The 24,525-nt window shown below is 44.3% G+C and overlaps 1 protein-coding gene across 3 annotated transcripts in view; it reads left to right on the top strand.

The window, feature by feature from the left end:
- The window catches only part of ACAD8 (acyl-CoA dehydrogenase family member 8), a 600,270-nt gene that overhangs the window by 395,505 nt on the left and 180,240 nt on the right, over positions 1–24,525 (top strand). For all 3 annotated transcript variants that reach the window (XM_078870130.1, XM_078870132.1, XM_078870133.1), the window contains one exon: positions 23,497–23,634. In XM_078870130.1, coding sequence (XP_078726256.1) covers positions 23,497–23,634 — 138 coding nt within the window. The remainder of the gene's footprint in view (positions 1–23,496; positions 23,635–24,525) is intronic.

Here is a 24,525-nt window from a genome sequence, read left to right as displayed (position 1 = left end):
ATATCACTCACCACTGTTGTCAGCTCTGGCCAGGAATCAAACTCGGGTCGCTGGGATCAGCCCGCAGTTGGCTAACAACCGCACCATCACTGTCTCCATGGAGGCCCTTCCACCAGCAATGGTGTGAGCAAGACATTTCGGGGGCTGCACATTGACCTTTATTTACAGTCACAAACGTGAACGTTACCTTCAAACGTAAACCAAGAAAGGTTTGTTCATGGTTGCATACTCAATGGGCTGTCAACTCTTTAAATCAAATGGTGTATATATTCAGCTCACAAGTTACCAGGGCTCTGCGGTTGCCCTGTGCTGAGCTCACTGCATATGGATGTCATCTGCGGAATTTACGGACCTTTTAGACAAATCACAAACCTTGAAGAATAAGTGATCCGCTAAATTGAATGCAAGCCACAAAATAAGGATGAAGTAACTGAAGTTCAGCGTGCTGGGGTTTGGTTTTACTGGTTCCGGTGTGTGATCCCCTATTACGTGAAACATTGCTCAGTGTCTGTAAAATACATCGTCTAAGTCCACACGTTTGTGAGGCCGTTTATACCTATGTACACATAAACGATAAAATGACGCTCTTCTTTGCAGTAAAATATATTTTTTATTAAGTGTGACAAGAATACTAATACTATTTACCAAGTCAGAGCAATTGCCAAGCAACATTACTTTGTGTCAAAATGTTAATATAAGCACGCACAGCATGGCTTTGCCAATATCTCGTTGTGACTACTGACCCACAGATTTGACATTTAATCAATTGCAGAACAATAGTATTACAGTCCCAAAAAAACTACAATCTAATTTTGGGGAATTAGAATTCAACACTGGCATTGGCTCGATAATTAAGACAACTTTAAGGACCTTCGTGATGTGTGATTTTAAAAACATACAAGAGAAGTTATGAAAATCCCAACATGTATGTCACCACTGCTCTTGAGCAGCACCCAACACACACACACGTGTGAAAACGGGAACACTGATTCTTTGGCTTTATTTGTCAATAGAAAAACATGCGTAAAACAAATTACGTTTCTCAATGATGAAAAATTATGTGTTCATGTGTAAATAAATCTCAAGTAATAATCAAAATAGTGTAGAGCGTGAAGACTTTTGAGCAAGGTACTTAAATTGAGCACACAAATCACCGTAGCTTGCTGTTTTATCGTCGCATAATGGGACGCTACTATTACAAATGTCGGTGGTGATACGATAAAAAAAATTGCAGCTCCTTCTCTGTGTGGAGCATTTCATTGTGCGGTGTCTATAAGGCTTTGCGAAATTGCTGAGCTCCAGTTGCGCAGAGTGTTCCATGCACACTCGTGCGTGTTTATAGATATGCAAATGCACAGCTATTTTTGTTGAGTACCAAGAAGACAATATGTAGACTTGTGTAAATGCAACTTGTCACCATGCTCAAAAACGTTTCGGGGGCTGTTTTTCTGCATTTGCAGCACAGGGTCAGTGGTAAAAATTCCGCATTTCTATGGCGGAGGCTGATTTTGCATTGCTGAAGCTATGAAGACGTGATTTTTTAGGTAATGTGTACGAATACCGGGGGGGGGGCGGGGGGTCCTGCAACTCGCAAAGACATCACACACCTTTTGCCGTCTTTAATCCACGTGCGATGTGTTGTTCCGTGGCCTACCGTCGCACCGCCTCGCAAGAGGCAATCTTTATAATGGTGTCGCAGCACCCCGCAGTACCGCCGGTGTGTTTTTAATCAGAGCACCGGGCAGTAAAGCTGGATAACTTATAGTGCGACAAATACTGATGACGGTTATAAATTAGGTGAAACGGCGAGACCTTTCTCACGGCACTCGGCCGTCCGCGCTGTGCCGGTTCGCAGTGCGAGCGGCCGCAAGGCGTCGGATGCTCCACGTGAAAAATTGGAGGGCAGCCAAAGGCACACACAGTGCTTGTGTTGCCTGTTGTTTTGGGACATTTCAGTAACTTTATATTTAAAAAAAATAAACCGAAATTCAATGTTTTCCTGTCACTCTGGCCAGTCCATATCATGTCTACCACATACCCTTGATCATTTTGTTGTTGTTGTTTCTGTGTGGTGTTGTCATCTCTCTTTGAATGTCTTGGACTAAGGCACTCCATAATTCTATATAAGATGGGATAATGTAAATACGTGGTTCGCAGTGTTGAACATTTCGTAATGTATTTCACATTAATGAAGCTATACAGAATTGTATTGCTGTTATTGCTGGGACCGTGAGTTTGTAACCTTTCCCTGGAAAGCCTCACTGAGTCGCGAGATTCCTTTTCAGAAGGGTTCTTCGTGGGATATTTGGAGGACGCTATCATTTTGTTGAGTGTGTTCACCTGTGGGAGGAAATCGGAGCAAGCCAGGGAAGAAGCCACACGCGTGAAGAGAGAGCAACCGAAAGTGGCACGGAATAGTTATCCAACCTACTTGGTGTACTGCCTCGTCCACGCACCTCATTGGAGGAGTGCGCCTCGCACTCATGATAGCTCCATCTGTGTGCCATCAGACAACCGCGCCTCCAAGTCACGGAAGGAGGAGGGCATGCAGCATCATTACACCGAGCTATTACTTACACCATCCACCAAAGTGGTCAAATAGTCACTTACGCTTTTGGTATTAGTGTGTGCAGGCAGGACTGCAGATTATTAACGACACACACGCTACTATTTATTAGTTCCCTTATTTCCGTTGTGCTATCAGTCACTTTGCATCGCCTAGGAGCGTTTTACAATGCAATTTGCTTTACATAGCATTAGATTGCTAATGCATGTAGACACCACAAAGACAGGGAGGGTGAGAGAGAGAGGATTTTGCTGAATTAAATGCAACGTTCCCAAACGATGTAGAATGGCAAGCGAAAAAAGTATCGCCACACTCAAATGAACCAGTTTTTTGGGAAATTCCACATTACTATGACAAAGGTCATTTACCCAATAAGACTACCAATCCTGATCTCCTACGAATACTATAGAGTTCCTCTCATCTGCACCAGTATCACACGTGATTCCTATTATCTGCGGAAACTAAAGGGGTCCACGGTTATCTGGGCTTTTCCCCATCCTCCATTGCAGCATGGTTTCCAGATGTATTTTCACGTAAAAGTGGAGTACATTTGTGGATACCGTGATTGCCAAAACTCTGCTCGGCCAGATCAGTATACGGCTACATTCCTTATTTTACAAAATGTATTGATTTCAATTATAAACGTCGTTGGTTTGTTCATGTTTCAAGAGTTTATTATACTAGGATCGTTTTGCAGAGATGAAAAGAATTGCATACAAAGTATAAGCACTAATCAATGTGCCACACGTTATGTTACGACCTTAACGTTCAGCCAATTTTCACGAGTATATTGTTTATTTCTCAGTATTTGCCATCCAACGGATGGTCATACCTGTGCAATTGAATGATACGTAATGCCACACCTTGAGATTTTAACGATAAAACTTTTTTATTTTACGAGGTAAGGCCCACTGAGCTATATAGCTCTTTTTCAGAAGCAACCTGGCCACAAATGATAGCTAAATTAAGTGGTTTATTACGTCGAAATTTATAGCAGCCAAATACTTGAAACACACGTTTATAAATGTGGAGTGAAAAACCGGAGAATCCGAAGAATAATCCACGCGACTACAGGGAGGACATGCACACTCGAAATATACAGGCATCAGGGTCGGGATCGAACTCATGACCTTCTGTATACCAGGCGAGCGAGTTAACATCTCTCCACCATGGCGTCTCGGATGCTGATGATCACCTTCCACATGTCCCTTGACAAGACGAACACACCACAAACCACAATGGGGTGAATAATGGTGCTCTCGGGAGGAATGACCTCTGTGTGTGTTAAACACATTGCGCAACGTCGAAGCTCTGTTCACGTTGCCCCAGTAGCACTTCTAGGTGATTTGCGTCCCGAGATTTGGGACTGGTTTATTGCGCCTAATTATTAATGCGTTTCAAATCCTATGGCCATCTGACTTATGTGGTGTCGTTTGTCTTATCAGTGGAGTTTGTCACTTCAGAGAACACCACTGGGGGATGTTCTCACAGCGTGTGTGTGTTCCTCTTCTACGCCGTTTGCTTGATCATTGTCAGGGCTTCCCGGGGGGGAGGGGGGTTCGGGGTTAGGCTTAGGGGCAGAATCTGGCAATTTGCTCTGGGTTTCACACAAAAGAGGGCACCAGAACAGGCAAGATTCCATTGCATATTCTATCGCTGTAGGTGTCACGAACGCAAGTGCAAAGTAATAAATGGACATTGTTTTGATTGCGTTAGTGGACTTTTGTCTAAAAAAAAATGAGACGTAGGGTTTTGAACACCGTGGGTGGTGGAACGATGGCGGCCCACGTGGCATTTTGCCCTGGGCCTCCAGGCACCGCTGGGCAGCCCTGGTCATTGTTCTTCTGACCATGAAAACCCCCTTCACCCGAGGTTAGCGGGGAGCTTGTCTCAACCCACTATGCATTTGCCTCTACGTCTGCTGCAGAACTTGTGAATACAGAACTGCTCGGAGTTAATTCTATTCTTTGCTTGCATTATAGGACCATGTAATTGCATTGATCATCATCATGATCCTTGGTCAATCCACTGCTGGAGGAAGCTTCCCCAATTTGCCGTTGCTATTTCTCACGGTTCTGTGAAGTACCATTCCATCTATCACCTGTGCAGGAGCTGATTCCATCGCTCCCTTCACCTCGGTGACCATCCTTCTTGGTGTGATCCATTCCTTGACTGCCACTCCATCATTGTTCTTGACCATGGCTTCAGCAAATGAGAACACTGTCCCATGCCATCAGGCAGAGGTCGACTGCCTACCATCCTTCTAGGATCAATGGAATGTGTAAGTGTTCGCGACAAGTCAACGGTGTATTTTTATATTGATGGACTTTGCTCTGGCACAGGAAAGTGAAGTTTCCACCACTGCCTCATGTCATGAACAAAGATGAGAGTGGCGAGATATTAACTATGTCGCATGCTTCTTCTTGGTTCTTTCGGTAAAGTCACGTAGAAGGGAAGTAATAAAATAATAAATATAAAACATATTAAAATAATTCTCACGACGTTTCGGCCACAACGCGGGGGGGTTTCAAAGTCATATTTTGCCCGTGCATTATACAGGATTAGAAATGCAGGTATGTGATAATATGACTTTGAAACCCCCCCGCCCACCTCCTACGCATTTCACAAGTAGTACTAATCACATACCTGCATTTCCCATAAATATGCTAAATTCTTCTTGATATGCAAATTCTTTTGTCAAGGCGCCCTTCCCCCCTTCCAACCCAGCTTAAATATACGCTCCAAGCGTGGCAGTGTTTCATTCAGACCCTGTCTCCCCGACAGACCTGGTCTTCACCTGAGGACGGCTGCTTGCGTTGTGGCCGAAACGTCGTGAGAATTATTTTATTATGTTTTATTTGTATTATTTTATTACTTCCCTTCTACGTGACTTTATCGAAAGAACCAAGAAGATGAATCCCTGCAGTCACGAAAGCTTTAAATCGAAATATGTCGCATGCTATGCAGGAGTTCATGGGTTTCGATCCTGACCCTGACAGGCTGTATATTTGGAGTGTGCATGTTCTCCCCGTGGTCACGTGGATTTTTCTCCGGGTCCTCCGGTTTTTCTCTCCACATTTAGAAATATGCTTTTAGAAAATATTTGGCTGATAAAAAAATTCCACGCGATAAGCCCGGTCGCTTCTGAAAAAGAGCTATGTAGTTCAGTGTGCCTTACCTGGTAGAATAAAAAAATAGGTTTTGTTTAGTTTATTCATTTGAACATGGAGACACTTTAAATTCACGTGTTTCTCTGGGACAGCCTCCGCATTTAAAGACTTAGGAGGACATTGCTTGGGACGGTTGGCCAGTTTTTTGTTGGGTGTTTCTGTGTGTGGGAGGAAAATGGGTCTGAAACCTTAATGCTGTACTGCTGTCCACTGCAATCTTTGTAGCCTGTAGGGGAGGTTTCTTAAGAGCACGATAGCTCCATCTCAGCATGATCCACTACCCGGCTTCAAAAGCACTGGATTACAGGCCTGCACCACCACACCCAGAATGTGCGTGGCACAGTCAGATCAGCCTCTCCCCAGCCACTCTACTTTCAAGTTTAAGTGCCGGGGGGTGGGGGGGGGCTCTGCGAACCAATATAACGTACCGTAACATAAAATTGATCTTATCTGCCAATTTGCTTTTTTTTTAGACACCATCTGATTTGTTTATGAGTCCCACGTGACCACAGCTGCTTGCCGAGAGCATAGATCAGAGGCAGAGCAATGCGAACGGATACAAAAAGAGACAGATGGGGACGAGCATCTTCGTCTCGTTCCATAAATATCTGATGTTCTCGTGTCCTTGTGCGTGTGTTTGGCTTCTCGCGCTGCCTACCACACAGCCCCGTGGCCCTCTATTACGTTGGCGCGGACCATGGTGGATAATGTGGCAAAGATCATTCGCATTGATGCTCAAGGAGAGAGGGCTGTTAAGGGTTATGACTGCGGGAGAAAATAAAAAAAAGACCCAACAAAACAGGCTGATGGCAGACGCAGCAAAGTTGTGCCCGTCGTAGCGCGTCCATTTCTCTGATCAATCACCCATCTCGTCACCATTGTGCTGGAGATGGAAAACCTTGGGCTTTCATCGCGAGTAAGGAATCGCTGGGAGTTAACCAAACCAAACGGCTATGAATTGATAGGGTCGTGCTCTCTCCGCACAGTGCAGGTTTAGAAAATATGTCACTGGGTTGGCGTGGCTTCTATTGAACCGCTTAGTAATCTGGAAATGCGAAGGGGTCATGGCTGCTTGCAAATGCTGAGCCAATAGGTCGACGTTTATATCATCATAATCGTCATAATCATCAGCCATGATCAATCCGCTGCTGCATAAGGGCCTCACCAATCTGTTGCCACCTGTCAGTAAAATTGGCGATGTTTAGTCTATGAATTTGGTTGGCTCGTGCTGTGTTTGAGCAGGTGACTTTAAGTACAGAGAGGTTGCAAATTCAAATCCTGGTCAGCCATTGACACAACCGGACGATCCTCCATATAACAAATTGGAAGTCAACATGGGTTGTTCTTTGGAGAGACTGGACTCTGTCATAGGACAATGGAGTTTATACCACGGGCTTACAGGGCCACTGGTGGCCTAGTGAGCTAGTGGTAAGCCGTGAGAATACACTTTAGTGTGTTTGTGCGGGGGAGCGGTAGTGTAGTGGTTAGCGCTACTTTATGCTGCGCTACGAACCAGACGGCCCGAGTTCGATTCCCGCTCATAGCCAACACCAGTGGCGGCTATCAGAATCGGTCGTTGGCCTCCCCTAGGTCGACTCAACCTTAAATGAGTACTGTACCTGGTGCGGTGTGTAAACATTGCCATTGGGGAGACAAAGGCGTCCGGGCGTGGTTGCTGGCCACCTACTCCCTCGTATGCCATGCACCTCTTCATAGGTACTCGCTAACAGCACTTGTTGAGGCTATACGGGGGATCTTTGTCTTTGTGTGTACACTTGTAACTCAATAAATGCACTTCGAGACTTGGGGAGCCCCCCCATTGGTAGCTCCCATTGTAAGCCTCAATAACTCATCGGGAAATATTGACCAAGTAATCCCTGAGCCCAAAGGTACGACTGCAAATGCGCGCATTGTTGTTTTTGTAAGCCGTAGTTGCAAGCATCCCGGCAATAGGAACCTGTTTTCGGTGAATGCTAAACTCTCGACCATGGGGATTTGGAAGTTGGCTTTTCATAGACGAGCTCTGTGTTCACCCAGCCCTCCCGACATGCCTTCTGGTACAAATACACTCCACGGACTACTGACCGGTGGATTTAACTGTACACAAGAGGTGTGCAGAATTTGCGTGTACACAATTTCTCGGCCTTATTGAGACCACCAGCTCTCAGGAGAGCTGAATGTATTCTTGATTCTTTCGGTAAAGTCACGTAGAAGGGAAATAACAAAATAAGAAAAATAAAACAATACAATTCTCACGACGTTTCGATTGAAACACAAGCAATCATCATCAGGTGTGAAAACCACAGCAAGACATTTTTTGAAAAAAGTGGCGATTTTTTTCTTAACGTCAGCACCACGGGCAGCGACTGGCGGTTGTTCAGACGAAAGAGTCCATCTATGCTCGGAACGGAGGAGGGGAGAGAGAGGGAGAATGTGTGAGCCAGTTTGGTGGATCAGACCGCCAACTCAAAGGGTTGAGAAAATGTGGCCATCCCACAACGGGTGGCAGTGAAACGAAGACGCGTCGCGAATCTCAATACGCTTGTGAAATCTTCAAACACTCTTTTAAGACCTCGCCAGGCTTGTCCGCTTCTCGCATTCGGTGACCCTTAAGCTGCCGTCATTGAAATTTCAGTGGGGTATCTATAGATGGGTCACCCTATATGTATGTGTTGAACTTCTTTCGCACCGTACGTAGCCAACCGAGGTGCGGGTAAGGAAAAAAAATTAAACACGAACAAAAAACGCACATATATAGGTGTATGCAGAAGATGCTTGGGGAATTGTCTGGTGGGGTATTCCGTGGTAGGGTAAGCAACTCGGAAGCGTAATCGGGAGCAGGAGGTCAGCAGTGGGTAAGATAGAGGAGGGGGAGGGCTGCCGAGACAGACACTGGAGTGGCACCTCCTCGAGGCTAGAGTCCAAGGGGAAGCCCCGAAGGCAGACTGTGGGGTGCTGTAACAGCAACAACGGAGGTCCTTAGCAGAAGGAAGCGACGGCGAGGTGCGGAGACATCAAAGGCACCGACCGTGACGGCCTCTTCAAATGCGTCTCGTGTTTTTTTTCCCTCCTCGCCTGAGAGCGTCTCCTCTCACGCACGGGAAGGTGCATGCCTCGGCAAGGAGTTCCCGATCGATGACGCGGATCGCGCAATTGAATGAAAACTTTACTTATAAAATTGCAACAAAATATGAGTTTTTTTGTTTACCTCATCCTAAAATTATAATAGCATGGAGTAGCAATGAGCACTGATGCAGTCATCATCATCGTCATCATTACGACCCCGTAGGTGTCCACTGCACATTTCGTATTTTGTTTCCACTTTCCTCTGTCTTGTGCCAATTTGCTCAAGTCGTGGCCACATCTTTCTGGCATCAATCTCTTCTGTCATCGTCGTGTGAAGCCACTCTCTGTGAGGTCTTCCTCTCTTTCTGGTTCCTTCCATTTTTCCCGAACAACACACTTTTAATTTTCCTGTTGTCCATCCTACGCACGTGTCCAACACGTGACAGTTTCCTTCTCATCACTGCCTGCGTCGTCAGGTCTTCTTCAACGTGTGCAACCTTTTCCTTATACGTCGGTCACTCTTTGCGCATGATACTATTGACACAGTCTAATGCACCAACACGCACCTTCGGTTGTCCTGAGAGTGTCCATGACAACCGAGGGTCAATTCTCACACGGCCCGTCTTAGCAGCGACGGTTTTTTTTCTCCTGAGGGCTCGTGTTACGCTGTATAAGTTTTCCGCGCGTCACGCTTTGTTAGCACCCTCTTTTTTTAATGGCTCTGTGGCCAAAAGTGGAAATCCCGTTAATTCAATGTAATGTTGTTTTCTCACCCAATTATATGGTCCAACACCTATGGAGAGGTGTAACCCAATGATCGTGGCAGAAATGCCCCCCTCCCCTCAGCCGAGTCGATTTCTTTTATCCAGTCTGTTACTCTGCACACACTGAACGGAGTCAAGATGGTTATAAACAATCAGCATGAAATCGGTAGGGCATGCGTTTGTATTTACTGCGGCAAGAGCGGTTGACTCGCCATGCAAAGGTCGCAATCCAGTCAGAGGGTCAACTGAGCACATTGTCTCCTGGAGTCAATAAAGGTTGGCACCAATTTGTTGGAAGTCGGTAGTTGTCGCCTGTTGGAGAGAAGCCTCTGCCATGTGAACGTGGAATTTCCACCCCTGGCTTAGGGCTATTAACAGAGACGACAACAGCCCCACGCTCTCTTTGACTTGGCCTTTTACTTATTTTTTTGAAATTTGATTTGCTGCACGTGTATGCTGGAAGGAAAGCAGGTGTTAAACTATAATTACGAAAGATCAGCGGAGGTGGGTGTGAACCCGAGAATATGGTTTCTGCAGACGTTAGGGAGTGGCGGACCCAAGCAAGGCTATATATTGCCAGGGCATAGCTTGTATTGTATTGCATTTGAGACAATGTTGTGGGATGCGTCCGTAAAAAGGTACTTGCATTTCCCCTCGGCTATTTATGAAGTCCACAATCATCGAACTGGGTAAAGGTGCAGCCCTGCAATTGCCTGCTCAAACCACTGCAGGCAGAAGGGTGTCCACAAGAGGCAGCCCTAATAAGTGTTTGGCTACTACCAGTGCTGGATTATCCTAGTAGCAAAAGTAGCAAATGCTACGGGCCCCGCACTTTCAAGGGCCCCGCACTAAATGCTTACAATCTATCAATTCCGGTTCAGCGATTCTACACTTGCACTATTATTATAGTACTATACTGCCTTCAACTTTTATGAACGACTGGGTGTTTAAAGTTAGCGATTTGTCGTATTATCTGGCTGTATATAAAATGAAAAAAATACACTTACTTTACTATGCAAGTCAAATTTTTTTATTTTAATATTTAAGGTAGGCGGGGGTGAGTCCCTGATGGATCTTGAAGACAGTGACTGTGACATCAAAGTTGTCTCTGAGACTGGAATGGAAGCCAGTGGAGGGATTAGGGTATTTTGTTGTAAGGAAATGGTCGGAACCAAAAGATGTGACGCAGATGGGGGCATTCCCGAGGTCCTGCAGAGTTGAGATGCGCAAAGAGAATGACATCTCGGCATCAATGACAGCTCCAAAGTTGTGCCCACGCTTGAGCAGCGCGCGATGTCAGAACTCGGGAGGTAGACACACTCAATCCGGAGTCTTTACCAAGTGTATACTTTGTGCTAATTTGGGAGAATCCACCTCATGTCACCTCCAGCCACCAATTTGCTCAGTGACCTCGTATAACCAAAGCGAGTCAAGAAGGTGACATGGGAAGAATCGGGTCTGCAAGAGGCACACACAAAAGGTTCAAAGAGCAAGTTGACAACAGCAATGGCACCTCAACACAACCAGCGACCCAGACACCAACCTGTGACGTGTACATCATTTTGTGGCACGTGTCGTGACCGATGCTGCAAGATCCAACCACATCCATCCAGTGCTCGCTGAGCTGCATTGGCTTCCGGTTACACTCATGACACACAATTGTGCTTGCCACAGATGAACCACAATACCTTGTTGATCTCGTCAATAAGCGTAAACCGTCATCACGCGAACTCAGATCATCCTCGCAGGAGCAGCGGCTCTTGGCTGGCCATCGAACAAAGATGGTCAAGGCATCGCGCGCTTTCAGTTGCACTTCTGCGGCCGTCTGGACCGCTCCTCCTTCTGATATTAGGAAGCCACTTGAACTTTGCACTTAAACATAGCTTGAAAACTAATTTCTTTAGAACTGCTTTTCGTGTTTCTTCTTCTTTAGTGCTGCCTAACGGCGTGTGCGACTTCACGATGATATTGGTCCCGGTCTAGCACGGCGTGTAGAGTTTGTGCTGTTGTTAATTGTAGCCATGTTTTGATGTTACTGAGCCATGTCGTTTTTGGCCGTCCTGGTCGTTTTTTCCCTTCGATTTTTCCTTCCAGGATTTGCTTTAATAGCCGGTATTTGTGGTCGTTTCGGGCAATGTGGCCTAGGTAGTAACACTTCCTGCTAATGATGGTCTTCAGCAGTTGCCTGTCAGTGCCCATATCTTGCAGAACTTGTGTATTGGTGGTTTTGGCTGTCCATGGGATTTTCAGCATTCTTCGATACAGCCACATCTCGAAAGCTTCGAGCCTTTTTGTTGCTGTTGTTGTCAGTGTCCACGTCTCTACTCCGTACAGCAAAATTGACCAGATGTAGCATTTCAGTGTGCGCAGTTTCAGTGATGTTCTCAAGTGGCGGTCTGCAAGGAGTGTTTTCCATTTAATAAATGCTTGCCTTGCTTGTTCAATTCTGCTCTTGATTTCGACTTCATGGTTCAACTGATCGTCAATGATTACACCAAGGTATTTAAATCGGTGTACTTGTTCCAATTTTTCGCTGCCAAGCTTGATTGTTATTTCGCTTGTAGTTCGGCTGACCTTCATAACCTTTGTTTTCTTTTTATTAATTCGTAAGCCCCATATTTGACTCTCTGTGGCAACCTCGTCCAATATTTGTTGTAAGTCTTGTTCCGAATCGGCCAGCAGTGCAGTGTCGTCGGCATACCTGATGTTGTTGATGTATTGTCCATTGACTTTAATACCAATGTTTTTATCTGCTAGTGTTCGATCAAAAATCTGCTCCGAGTAGATGTTGAAAAGACTGGGTGAAAGTGGGCAGCCTTGTCGTACACCTTTTTGTATTGGTGTTGGGTCTGTCAATTCGTTGTCATATCGGAGTTGGGCTGTTTGCTTCCAATAAAGAGCAATGATGAAGTTGATGTCGTTTTTATCTAGTCCCAGTTGTTTTAATAGATCTGCTAGTCGGTCGTGGTCGACTGAGTCAAAGGCTTTCTCGTAATCTATGAAGCAGATGTACACTTCTTTCTGATGTTCGTAGCATCGCTGTAGTAGTATCTGTAGACAGAAGATTGCTTCTCTTGTGCCTAGTCCTTTGCAGAAGCCAAACTGTGTGTTCTTCAATGCATTTTCGCATGTGGAGCGTATGCGCTGTTGGATCACCTTCAGGAAGACTTTCAGCACGTGGCTCATCAAGCTTATCAGTCTGTAGTCCTCGCATTTCCGGCTTGTTGCTTTCTTTGGTATGGCCACAAAGATGGATTGTAGCCAGTCGGATGGAATTGTATTGCCATTGTATATTTGATTGTACCAATTAGTCAGTTGTCGTATGTTGTTACTGTCTAATAGTTTGAGCAATTCTACATGGATTTAGTTTGTTGTAATTCCCCTGCACCTCCGATTAGCATGGTTGGCTACGTACGGTGCGAAAGAAGTTCAACGTACACACGTACAAGTCCAAGTGTGCACGTATCTATCTTAACGAAATCGCTGGGAGCTTTGTGAAGGTGGAGAAATTGTTTGGGGGGGGGGAGGTGGGGGTGGGTGCGTAGCGTGTCGGTGGCCATCTGTGGAAAATGGGTTGAACGCAAGTGACAGAGGAAACGCCTTGCTGCTGTTTATTATTATTATTATTATCTTACAATGAAAACGTTATTCATTATCTACGTTCACTGAAGTATGATGCCTGACAGTTTTACATCAACACCATCAGTAAAATTAATGCTGATAATCTGGAACGTGCCGTGAGATGTAGGCGCGCAATTTGAACGTCTCCATAATAGTTTAAGTGGCTTCACTGAGGCCCTAGAACGATGCAATAAACATGCTTGGTGGTGATGATGGTGGTATTTTATGCGATTGCAGTCAATTCTGGTCGCTGTATATTAGGGTGCGCAGTGTGGTTGCCGTGTGGTGATAAAGCCCCAGATGAAGTGCCAGATAAGATGCTAATGGTGATCTACAGCAGGACTGCCCCTGTTGCCCAACCAGCTAATCGTCATAACCATTATCGCAGGACACTAACTCGCGTGAGGCAGCAAAGCCATTTCCCCACCTCTTTTTTGTGGGAATCCTTGTGGAGAAGCAAGAATCGTGCATATGTTGCCGCTTATAAATAGTGTAATATATTTTGGGCGTTCTCTTTACAGAAACTCTTTAAATTAAACGCATTGATTCCTGTTATAGACGTTGGTAATATTCAAGAAATGAAAAATTGTTGCTTCATCGTTTGTCCGATAGGCCTTCAAGAAAGGTGGACACAACATGGGACATGCGGATGCGTTTCACACTCCCCAGGACTCATCAGTGAGCCATGTCCAGCTACAGACTGCCATGAACAGCATTTGTGTTGTTTGCAAGGAGACTGCGGCTAAACTGTGGGTCCCTGAGACTGAATGAGGAATAAGTCAAATTCTAGATTTGAAATTTTCGTGACTGCAAGGATTCATACTCTTTGGTTTTTTCGGTGAAGTGCCAGATAAGACCCAATATGGCTGTTGGTAATGACATGCAAAGCAATTAAAAATATTTTTGTCAGCAAATATGCGATTTGTGCGCTGTTTGATGATACTTGAGGTATCGTGGAAGTGTGGCCCTGGTGTACGGCAGAAAAAGTCAAGTGATGCATCCCGGTGAGACGTGATTTCTGAAAGTACCGCATTTGTATGCAATTGTGTTTGATAGAGATCTAAGCAAAGGCAAGCTAAAGGTTTCTCGCAAAATGAAGATGATTAGACAACTGAGCCAATTGCCCTGGGGGGAAAAAATTATGCATTCAACCTTTTCTCTTGATTCCTGGTTAAAGTAATTTTTCCCTATACAGCATTGCCAACTCTATTATCGTATGAAGAGAAGTTAATGAGATGCGGAGTATCAACAGATGTGGGTTTTGATGAGTTAACTTCTGAAATCTGAAATGAAATGCTGTCCACCTGCTCATCCCCCATTGGCAGCCATGAGTTAGTGCTGGAAATTCCACATTCATATGCTGGGATCCGGCCTCTTTGTCAGACTGAGTTGAACCCCGACCCCTGCTCTGCGAGGATTCAAATTCTTGTTCTCTTCACCAAGTCAAATTTACCAAAACCAAAGCACCCAACCCCCTGCCCAACTAGTCGATGGGAAAATCGTAAGTGTCCATAAATGCCCGGGGTTGCATTGCATCTCGGTTGCCTGAGCATGGTGACGCATGGAGGCCGGCAGTGTGCAGCCACCCACCTGCGTCGCAGCAGTTTGTCCGTGAGAGGCAGCGAGGCGACTCGTTTGCTCGTCCGTTCGTGCAGCGTTTGGGTGTCACATTCTCTCATATACTGCGGTGTTTTCGAGACATTTGCAGTTTGCTCACCACGTGTGGATACAGGTGTGCAAGTAGATTTGTGAGCAAACTAATGTAGAAGATGAGTATTATACAAATATCGCAAGCGGAAACTTCATGAACAAAAACATACATCTTGAGAATTGGTGAAATGTTCGCGGATAACTAAATAAAAAAATAATTGACAGGAATAATTATATTATTGGTTGGATCATTCTTTCGAACAGGAAAACACGTACACAAATAACAAATACATACAGATTACCCTTCTTATATCGCTACATCCATGGTTACTGTGAACGTCTCTCACCAATCTTTCGACCCATGCCGAGGGCTCGGACTACCAGATAGACCGTTATGGCTCATCTTGCACACTGTTCAACCATCGCACTTCGGTTCCACAGCGGCGCACTCTTTCACTCGCTCGCCCACCGATCCACTCACTCGCCACATTGCAGGTAGAAAAACACTTCGTTTTTTGCTCCTTCCCTCACACCGCTCAACTTTGGAATGTGCTGCCACCTTCTCTTTTCCCATGCTCTTAATGACGTTCCTCAATTTAAGAAACGTGTTCACTTCGATAGTTAGTTTAGCACGTGGTAGGCTTTCGTGACCAATATTATCCACAGTAGACCGGTTTTTGGGTTAGATCACGTAAATAATAAAAAAATACTGTGATTGTGCTGTTTGCTTGCACGCTGCTTTATGGTTCGAGCCTTTGGGCCCTGCGCTCAGAAACTATCTAAAGTAAAAAAAAACGCACGAAGCAATGCAATTTCAGCAAACTGCATTAAAAATAAGCATACAAATAGGCGAGCCTTGTGCAATACAATATGTTTCTACAGGGGGAATCTTGATGAGGTAGGCTGGACAATGTTTTTTTTTTCAAATCGCACACTCGTGCTTATGCACAAAGAAATCCCGTGGGCACGCGCAGCTGCTTGTGCAGTAGAAATGACATGCACACATCCTCCCATCGACGTCCGCGTGCGCTCTCGAACGGCCCATCCAGCGGCACAAAAGACCACGAAAATGAATTAAGGCTTTGAAGCGAAACCAAATAGATTCAGAGCTACTCCTCACTTCTGTTAGACATGCTTTTGCATGTCAACAGGTGAAGGTCCGCAGGGATGTTTCTTTTTTTTTCTATGTGGGGGGGGGGGGGATACTGAACTAGCAGCACATGCATTTCAATTAGACACTTTGGTCAGCCGTGGAATTTTAAAACGGCATTTCTCTATGTTGACCGTAATTGAAATATCAATATTTTATCGCACACTCTGCAACGTCCAATTAACTCCTCCCAACCTATGACATTACTTTTGTTTTCTTGGTGCTGGTCGTACATTTAATAAAAAGGGCCTTTGTGTAGTGCTGGAAAATAAAGGTGTGGCCACTGCTATCCACAGCTATTCTTGCATGGGTTAAAAAAAGTATCTCTAATTTTCTTACGTAAAATAAGGTTGCAAGCTCTGCTTCATGGAATATTTTAAATATCCATTGATGTCATTAAAACGTATTGGCTTTTATTCGACAGTGAAATGGTTAATGGACATATACGCAATCTGTAATGGTATTCTGACAAATGATCTCTCAGTGATATTTTTTGTGGAATAATTTGCATTTTGTCATTGTGGAATGATCGAAGGGTATGAAAGTAATCCTTTGCACGCTATTGCTGTCCTGGTTAATTTGGCTCTTATGCTGACACAAATGCTTTCTCTTGGGATCAGTGCTTTTGTCTGCGCAGCAGGACACACATTTACTGAAACGTGCAATCTACAATCACATTTCATGGTCTAAGGGTACATGGCTTGTATGATGATAATCAGTTTTTATCTTTGAAAATGAGGGCCAAGTACATGTACACTTCAGATATTGGGGGTGATCGGAAAGTATGTGGCGTCTTAAAGAAAACAACTATTGACAGCAATTAAACTGTGCTCTTCTCTCTATAGTCCATTTAAGTACTTGCTGCATTGATTTAACAAACCTTGAATCCCTGTTCAGAAATACCTTGTTGGCCTTTCTCCATAACTGTTGTGACTTTACGTATGTGCCCTCGACTCCCAATCACAGGTGTTACGAAATCAAGTTCCAAGCCAGAGTTTATGTCGAATATAATTTCCTTGAGATACACTTGCATTTAGACATTGCAATCAATACAAAGTTGGCGGTATTGTTTCCAACTATGTGGGACAGTCAGCAGCGGTTGCCCTCATCATGGGCTGGTTCCCACATTCTGAATGTGGAGCTTCTACTCTGGGGTCACCAATGGAATAAATACCAGCTCATGCTCACAGCAACAAGGATATGCTTTGACTTTTTTTTTAAATGTTAATTTACATGACATTGCAGTTATATTTTGATTTAAAGCTTTCGTGACTGCAGGGATTCATATTCTTGGTTCTTTCGGTAAAGTCACGTAGAAGGGAAACAATAAAATAAGAAAAATATCAAACAATACAATGCTCACGACGTTTCGACTGCAACACAAGCAATCATCATCAGGTGTGAAAAACACTGCAAGAAAAGAAGAAAGTGGCGGTTTTTTTCTTAACGTTAGCACCACGGACAGCGATTTTGGCAGTTGTTCAGATGGACGAGTCCATCTACGTTCGAAAAAGAGGAGGGGGGAGAGGAAGAGAATGGAATGCGGTCTGAAAGTCACCGTAAGCGTGAACACGATAAATTATGACTCAATATGATTGATGAAATCCTTCCAATGATTGCTAAGCCAGAATCCTTCTACTCGGTTGAAATTGTCTCTGTTTGTATATGTGGATAGCCTCATGAACGAATCTCTCATGGTAGCCAGATGGCTTGCAGAGAACCTCTGTCTTGGAGAAGTCAATGTCATGTGAGCCCACTGAATTATACCAGTGATCTGCCACGGCCGAGGTGTTGGTCCTACCGTGTTTTAGGTCTGCTTTGTGTTCACGGATACATGTCATTTGGCTTATCCAATGTAACTACGACCACAGAGGCAACTCAGTTTGTAGATGCCAGGGTACTGTATGTCCGGAATCGCATCTTTTACAGATGGAACCAGATGACGGACTTTATGTAATGTGTTAAATCGGACCTGGATCTTGTGTTTATTCAAGATTTTGGAGATATTTTTTGTGATCCCCGCAATGTAGGGTAAGGTGATGGTTTTGAATGGCTCCTCAAGGTCCTTCTTCATGGTTGGAGTGATGGCTTTGCGGATTGTGTAGTCGGAGTAACCATTAGCCTTAAAAGCTTGGTGTACGTGCTTGAGTTCACTGGCAATATTTTCCTGGTCGTAGATGCATTGGGCTCTATGGTGCAGAGTCTTGATGAGGGAATTCTTCTGGGATGGATGGTGGTGGGAATCCGGTTTCAGGTAAGCATCCGTATGGGTAGCTTTCCTGTAGACAGAGTGGCTCATTGAACCATCAGGTCTCTTTTTTATTAGGACATCCAAAAAGGTAGCTTGCCATCTTTTTCGACTTCCATGGTAAATCTGATGGCTGAGTGTATGGAATTGATGTGGTCAATAAATTGGTGTAGAGCAGGCCGGCCATGTGGCCAGATGACGAAAGTATCATCCACGTACCTCTTCCATAAGGTTGGGCGCAGAGTGGCAGTCTGGATGGCGCCAGTCTCAAATTTCTCCATGAAAACGTTGGCTACAACCGGAGATAGGGGGGAGCCCATTGGGGTGCCCTCAGTTTGTTTGTAGAAAGTTCCATTCCAAGTGAAGTATGTATTGGTTAAGCAGTGTCTCACCAGGGGGGTACCTCAGTGTTCAGTCCTTGATGAACCAAGTCTTCAATGATTGCGATGGTGTCAGGTACATTAACTTTGGTGAATAAGGAAACTACATCAAAACTGACAAGCAGGTCGTCTGGGGACAGGGAAATACCCTTGATTGTCGATACCAGGTGAGTAGAGTTTAGTACCGCAGAGGTGGTTTTTCCAGTGTAAGGCCGCAGGATTTCAGACAAAAAAACGAGCCAGTTTGTAGGTGGGGGAGTTGATAGTAGAGACGATGGGACGAAAGGGTGTATCTTCTTTATGTATCTTTGGTAAGCCATATAATCTTGGTGGCCTGGCCGCAGAAGGTTTCAACGATAACTGTTTGGTTTGATCAATTAGTGCGGTTGAATCAGAAATTATTTTGTTGGTTTGTATGACGAGGCTGTTGCTGGGATCTCTTTTTATTTTTGTATAGCTGCCATCGTTGAGTAATTCTTTAATTTTGTTGTTATATTCTATTTTATCCATGATGACGGTGGCATTGCCCTTGTCGGCTGAGAGGATAACAATGTCATCCCTCTTTTTTTAATTATATAATTGAAAACGCTCAGTTATAATTTTGGATATTCCTTTTTTACATTACCACTTACGTTGACACCTAAGTCACAATAATGCAGTTATGGATGTCCTATTCATGGCAAGGTGCAGGTTGTGCTGCTAAACTAGGTAATGGAGAATGAGGTCACAATTGTAAAGGGAAGGTGATGTAAAATAGAAAAAACTGTTTCTTGACCATTATTGTCATATATTGTCATCCATATTCTGAAGCAACATTTTTTTTCTTAGAATAACCCAATGTGCAGAGATTATTTTATTTGAGGACAATGGATATGAATCACGTACCGAGGACAGAATTGTAACGTTAAACGTGTGATCTTTTTTTATAGGAATCTTTATAAGGTTTGTGAATCGACAAGGATGCTGTAATGAAGAGTTCACGATGATACGTGTAAATTATAGCCGTGACATTTTCTGTTTGGTGCTTACGAGTCGAGTTTCCATTGTTTCTAAATCACTCTGCCACTTAATTAACCTTCTGGGTGTGTATTTGCAAGCTACACAATGGCACAAAGTGAGATGTGATCATTCTTCACCTCATGGACAGGTATCGTGTATACGCAGTCTGATGCATGTGTTTTCATCACTGGGCAATGTATGGTTTGCTGCCATGTGTGTGTTCTTGTGAGAGAGGTCAATCGTTGATGTTCTGCAAGAAAGAGAGGCCCCACACGATGTTGTACAAATCAAAATAAAACAAAACGGGACTCGTTATAAACTGTCCAATAATTCCACGAATTATTTTATTTTCGATTTATCCAAACGTATAATGTCAGAGGAAATGGCATCACGTATCACATCACTTTCATAATTTTTCCTCCGTCAAGTGGCATTACAGTGGCAGCTCTCGCAGTACGACACAGGGTTGACCACCCTGGCCTGCCAACTGACATTTTACCAATTTGGTAAATTTTCACCGTGACGCTTGCACAACATGGCTATTTTGTCGTCGTTTCATATGCATGGAATGTATGTTGACATTTTTCGCACCGTACGGAGTCAATTGAACACAAAACACAATCACTTTAGCCAGCATGAAGAGAGACGTTAACTTAATACAAAATGTCAATTATTGAAAAAAAACTACTTTTTCTTTAATACCATTTCCGTGATCCTTTAACTTTCCATTCATTTCGGAATCGGTGATTGTAAGTTCACCGCTCGCGAGGAGGTGAACTGATACCTACTGAGCTTACCCAGTGAACACAGCAACATGAATCAATACCGATACAGTAAAGTACTGTATTACAGCAATACAAATGTTTAACTTACATTAGACACGAGGGGACTGCTGTTTGCTTGTACCTTTTCTTTTGTAAGCTTGGGTAAATGATGAAGGTGGTGAGGAGTGTTGTGCTCACGACATTTTAACCACGGCTCTTGACAGTAATAGAGCGCTGTTTGCATTTGTTACCTTAAATGCCATTATTTAGCAAGCGGTGTCAGTTCACTATTATTATAATAATAACATGACATTTTCTGGCAGCGTGGCACTTGTGTGCATTAGCTGTTCCTCATTAAGTTCCTGAAAGTTGACTCTTTCAAGCTACGTGACCGTATAAAATCTGAGATGTCGTCCTAAAAGTGAAGTTGACGTGCCCACACATTTTGCAAATAGCACAAGACAGCATAGGGCACACAAAACAAACCGCTGCAAACATTTAAACATCTGGTCATGCCCGTGGATTATTAAGCCGTATATTACTGGAACATGCAGGTTGTTGAGTGCCACTACTTTTTATATTTTATTTATTTGCAGACACACAAGTGGTGCAAGCGTCACCAGAGGGTGCTCGTTTTACTGATGAACCAACGAATTACAAGTCCTTATTAGTTATATAACAGATATTAAATTCATTGATGTAGTCGATTCAGAGAACGTCTCCACTCCAATAAGTGTGGGGTAGTGCCCTGCCTTCGTCGAAGGTTCCTGAACCATTGGTGACAATCAACTTTAGTTGCCTTCAACTCTAAAGCAGCGGTGGCCAACTGCCGTCTCCCGAGCCGAATGCGGCTCTTTAATCCACCACGTGCAGCTCTTTAATCAACCACACGCAGCTTCATGGAAGGGGCGTAACGTAGAACGTACTATCACAGTAGTAGCAAAGAGTAATGAATGTCTCCCGTGCTCGGCCGAAAACTGTCAATATATATACACATATATATACACATATATACACACATATATATATACACACTGGGCACTTTGCAGAACTCATGAGTATTGTTTTGGCTCTTGGTCTATTAACAGGTTGGGCTGCTCTAAACGTTTAAGGTAAAGCTGCAGCCCTGCAATGACTTGCTCGTGCGACTGCAGGCAGAAGGGCCTCTACTAGAGGGAGCTCTGGGAAACACCTCTCCAGAGGGTATTTGCCTCACCCTTCCACTCTGGCCACACACGCGATCAACTTGTGGTCATGACTGTGTTGGTACCACAGATCTCATTCCATGATTAAAATACTTTGGTCCTGGCCATTGTTTTAAAGTGTATAATAAAATACACATGTTGGTTATGGCATCCTACATTTTGGTATTCTGAGTTTGCAAAAAAAAAAAGTGTAGAACCCTATTCAAATTTATAAGAAAAAATATTCCACCAAAATACCGCCTTATGTCATAATGTTTTTTTTTTATGCACCTTTACCCAAGAAAGCATCGCACATTGTGAGAGTGGGGGGGGGGGGGGGCATGCTGCTGCTGTTTCATCCCAATTGAGTAATGTGGAGGTAATTTTTCAGCAATGGTATTTTGGCCAATACCCAGTTGCATTGGATGTTTTTTTAGAGTTATGTATAATGCATTTTATACGCAACACAACTATAACATCAACATACCCTTTTTTATGTATATTGATTTAACATGAAGTAAAACAACTATACACGGTAGGATTAAGTCATATATGTGTATCAGCATTTTAGTTTTCCCAGTTTATTTTGTTTAATCAGGTGAGAATTCAAGAGACAATGGTAAGTGCTTAACGTACTACGCTACGAAACCTATTGCCAAAGTTCAATTCCCGGCCAAAGCTAACATCATTGGTGATTATTTGAACCAATGTTGGCCTTTCCCCTAGTCGACTGAGCATTTAATGAGTACCTGGTGCAGTGTGTAAAGTTCAGCACTCGGTACATAAAGATGGCTTGGTGTGGTTTTCAGTTTTTTCAGTTTCATTTATTAGGTACTAGCTTTACTACCCAGCTTCGCCCAGGACTTGGATCCACCACGCGCGGCCGCCTTTGTCTCCCCAGTGGCGATGTTCACACACCACAGCAGTTACTCGTTTGAGGCTGAGTCGACCTAGGGGATGCCCAGGAGCGGTTGAAATAATCGTCTCCGGTGGTGGCCGTGAGCGGGAATCGAACTCGGGTCGCCGGGTTCGTAGCCCAGCGCGCTAACCACTACACTACAATGCGTTACGCTTTCACATGCGCGGGTCACGTGACAGATTTGACGTCACAGCTCACTTGCCGTGCAAAAAATATACATTATTGAGCTCCCTTCCCCCCCCCCAAAAAAAACAAAAGTGTATTTTTTAAATGTTTGCATGGTGTATAGTCTGGAAAGTACCCACATGGCAAATTTCAAGTTTGTTGCATGTCGGAAAGTACGCTAAACATTTTGAACAGACACACATATTCACAACTTTGCCTTTGATATATATGGAGATAACCCTGTGAGCCATGCGGCTCTTGACTCGGGTGCAACCGCAGCAAAACAAAAACATGAACAAGAAACATCTTAAAGTGACTAAAGTTGTGGTGCTGGCCACAACCACCACCCGCTCGTGTCCACGTTCACTGTGCCCGCCTTCATCGGCGCTCGCTAGCAGAGCTTGCCCCAGCAACCTGGCAAAGCTATATGGGGGATCTTAATCACGTGCACTTAACGAGCAGTGGTTCACGGGCAGTGCTATGATCGCGGCAAATGGCATGTGATATCTGAACCTATACCGGTCCTCCTGTACTTCTACTCAGCCTTAAATAAATACCTGTTGCGGTATGTCAACATTAGCACTGCAGAGACAAATGCATCTGTGCATGATAGGTTGTCATTCCCTCATCCGCAGTGTCGGTGTAATTGCTCCTACACAGGTGTCTGCAGTTGTTCTGTACAGCCCTCCAATGTTCTTTCGAGGGGCTGTACCGTGAGTTGTTCAGACATCGGTACGACCCAACAACTCACCGGAGACGTTATAATTAGTCGTTTCGTCCAACTGCAGCCGCCTGAAAAGCGTATGCAACGGCAAACAGGGGCGCCGCGTCTCTTGGTGTGTACTCGTAGGCGTTCATCAGTGGAGGCGGGGAAGCAGACATCTATGTGGTGATGTGTCGCACTGGCGGAAAGGGCGCCAAAGGCATCTCCTGCATCCTGGTGGAGAAGGGAACCCCTGGCCTCAGCTTTGGCAAGAAAGAAAATAAGGTACGTTGAAATAAACGCGCTGGTTCCATTGGCCTATGGACATTACTCAGAGCGAGAACGATCCGTAAATTGTGATTTTGACACTTAATTTGGCAGAAATATGGGCATGGGTGGCCGGGTGGCTCAAGGGGCCTCTATTGATGTACAGCGCTCAGCACATCAATAGAAGCTGGAATTCCCAATCCCAAATTACCAAATTAGCCTTTTTAACAAATGGAACACTCCACATGCAATGTCCCTCATGTGTTTATCTTCATGAGAGTGCTTTGCAAGGCTGCACACAGTTGTGTTTAGTTTGCTTCAAAGCTGAATTGGAAAATGCTCTCAATTTCTCTTAGGTTTTGCGAATTAACACGCTCTGTGCTGCCATAACCATCAGACCCAAACTTAACCCAGGGATTCGCTTATTTCAGATAAGATAAGAAATATGGCTGCGACGCAGGATATTTGACTTGCTAATATGAACTTCTTGTCACTCCTTTAAGCCTCGGACATTCCCGCAGAGACAGTGAGGAGTGCACTGATAGTGCGATGCAAGGCACAACATCGTGAGCGTTAATGAGCTCGTCGGCGCAGTTAAAAGGCAAATTACAAGTCTTACATGTGATGTCACCTCACACTACCACCACCACCCTTGGCTTTACATAGGAATAAATGGCAGGTGCTCAGTCATTAATTATTCATGACCAGATTGACTTCATTTTCTCCCCCGGCGCAGCAATATAATTTTAAATCAGATGTATTTTGTTTTTTTCCATCAAAAACCTTTGCAATGAAAATAATGGTAGTTCCAGGAAGTTCATTGATGTCGCCGAGATTAATGGCAGTAGGCCCCTCCGGTTGTGGATCCTCTTAAAGTACAGAGGAGAAACATGAGATCTTGGCTGTTTT

This window comes from Lampetra fluviatilis, chromosome 29 (assembly GCF_964198595.1).
Source record: "Lampetra fluviatilis chromosome 29, kcLamFluv1.1, whole genome shotgun sequence".
Classification (NCBI taxonomy): Eukaryota; Metazoa; Chordata; class Hyperoartia; order Petromyzontiformes; family Petromyzontidae; genus Lampetra; species Lampetra fluviatilis.
Note: the sequence above shows the minus strand (reverse complement) of the source record. Positions and strands in the feature narration are given on the sequence as shown.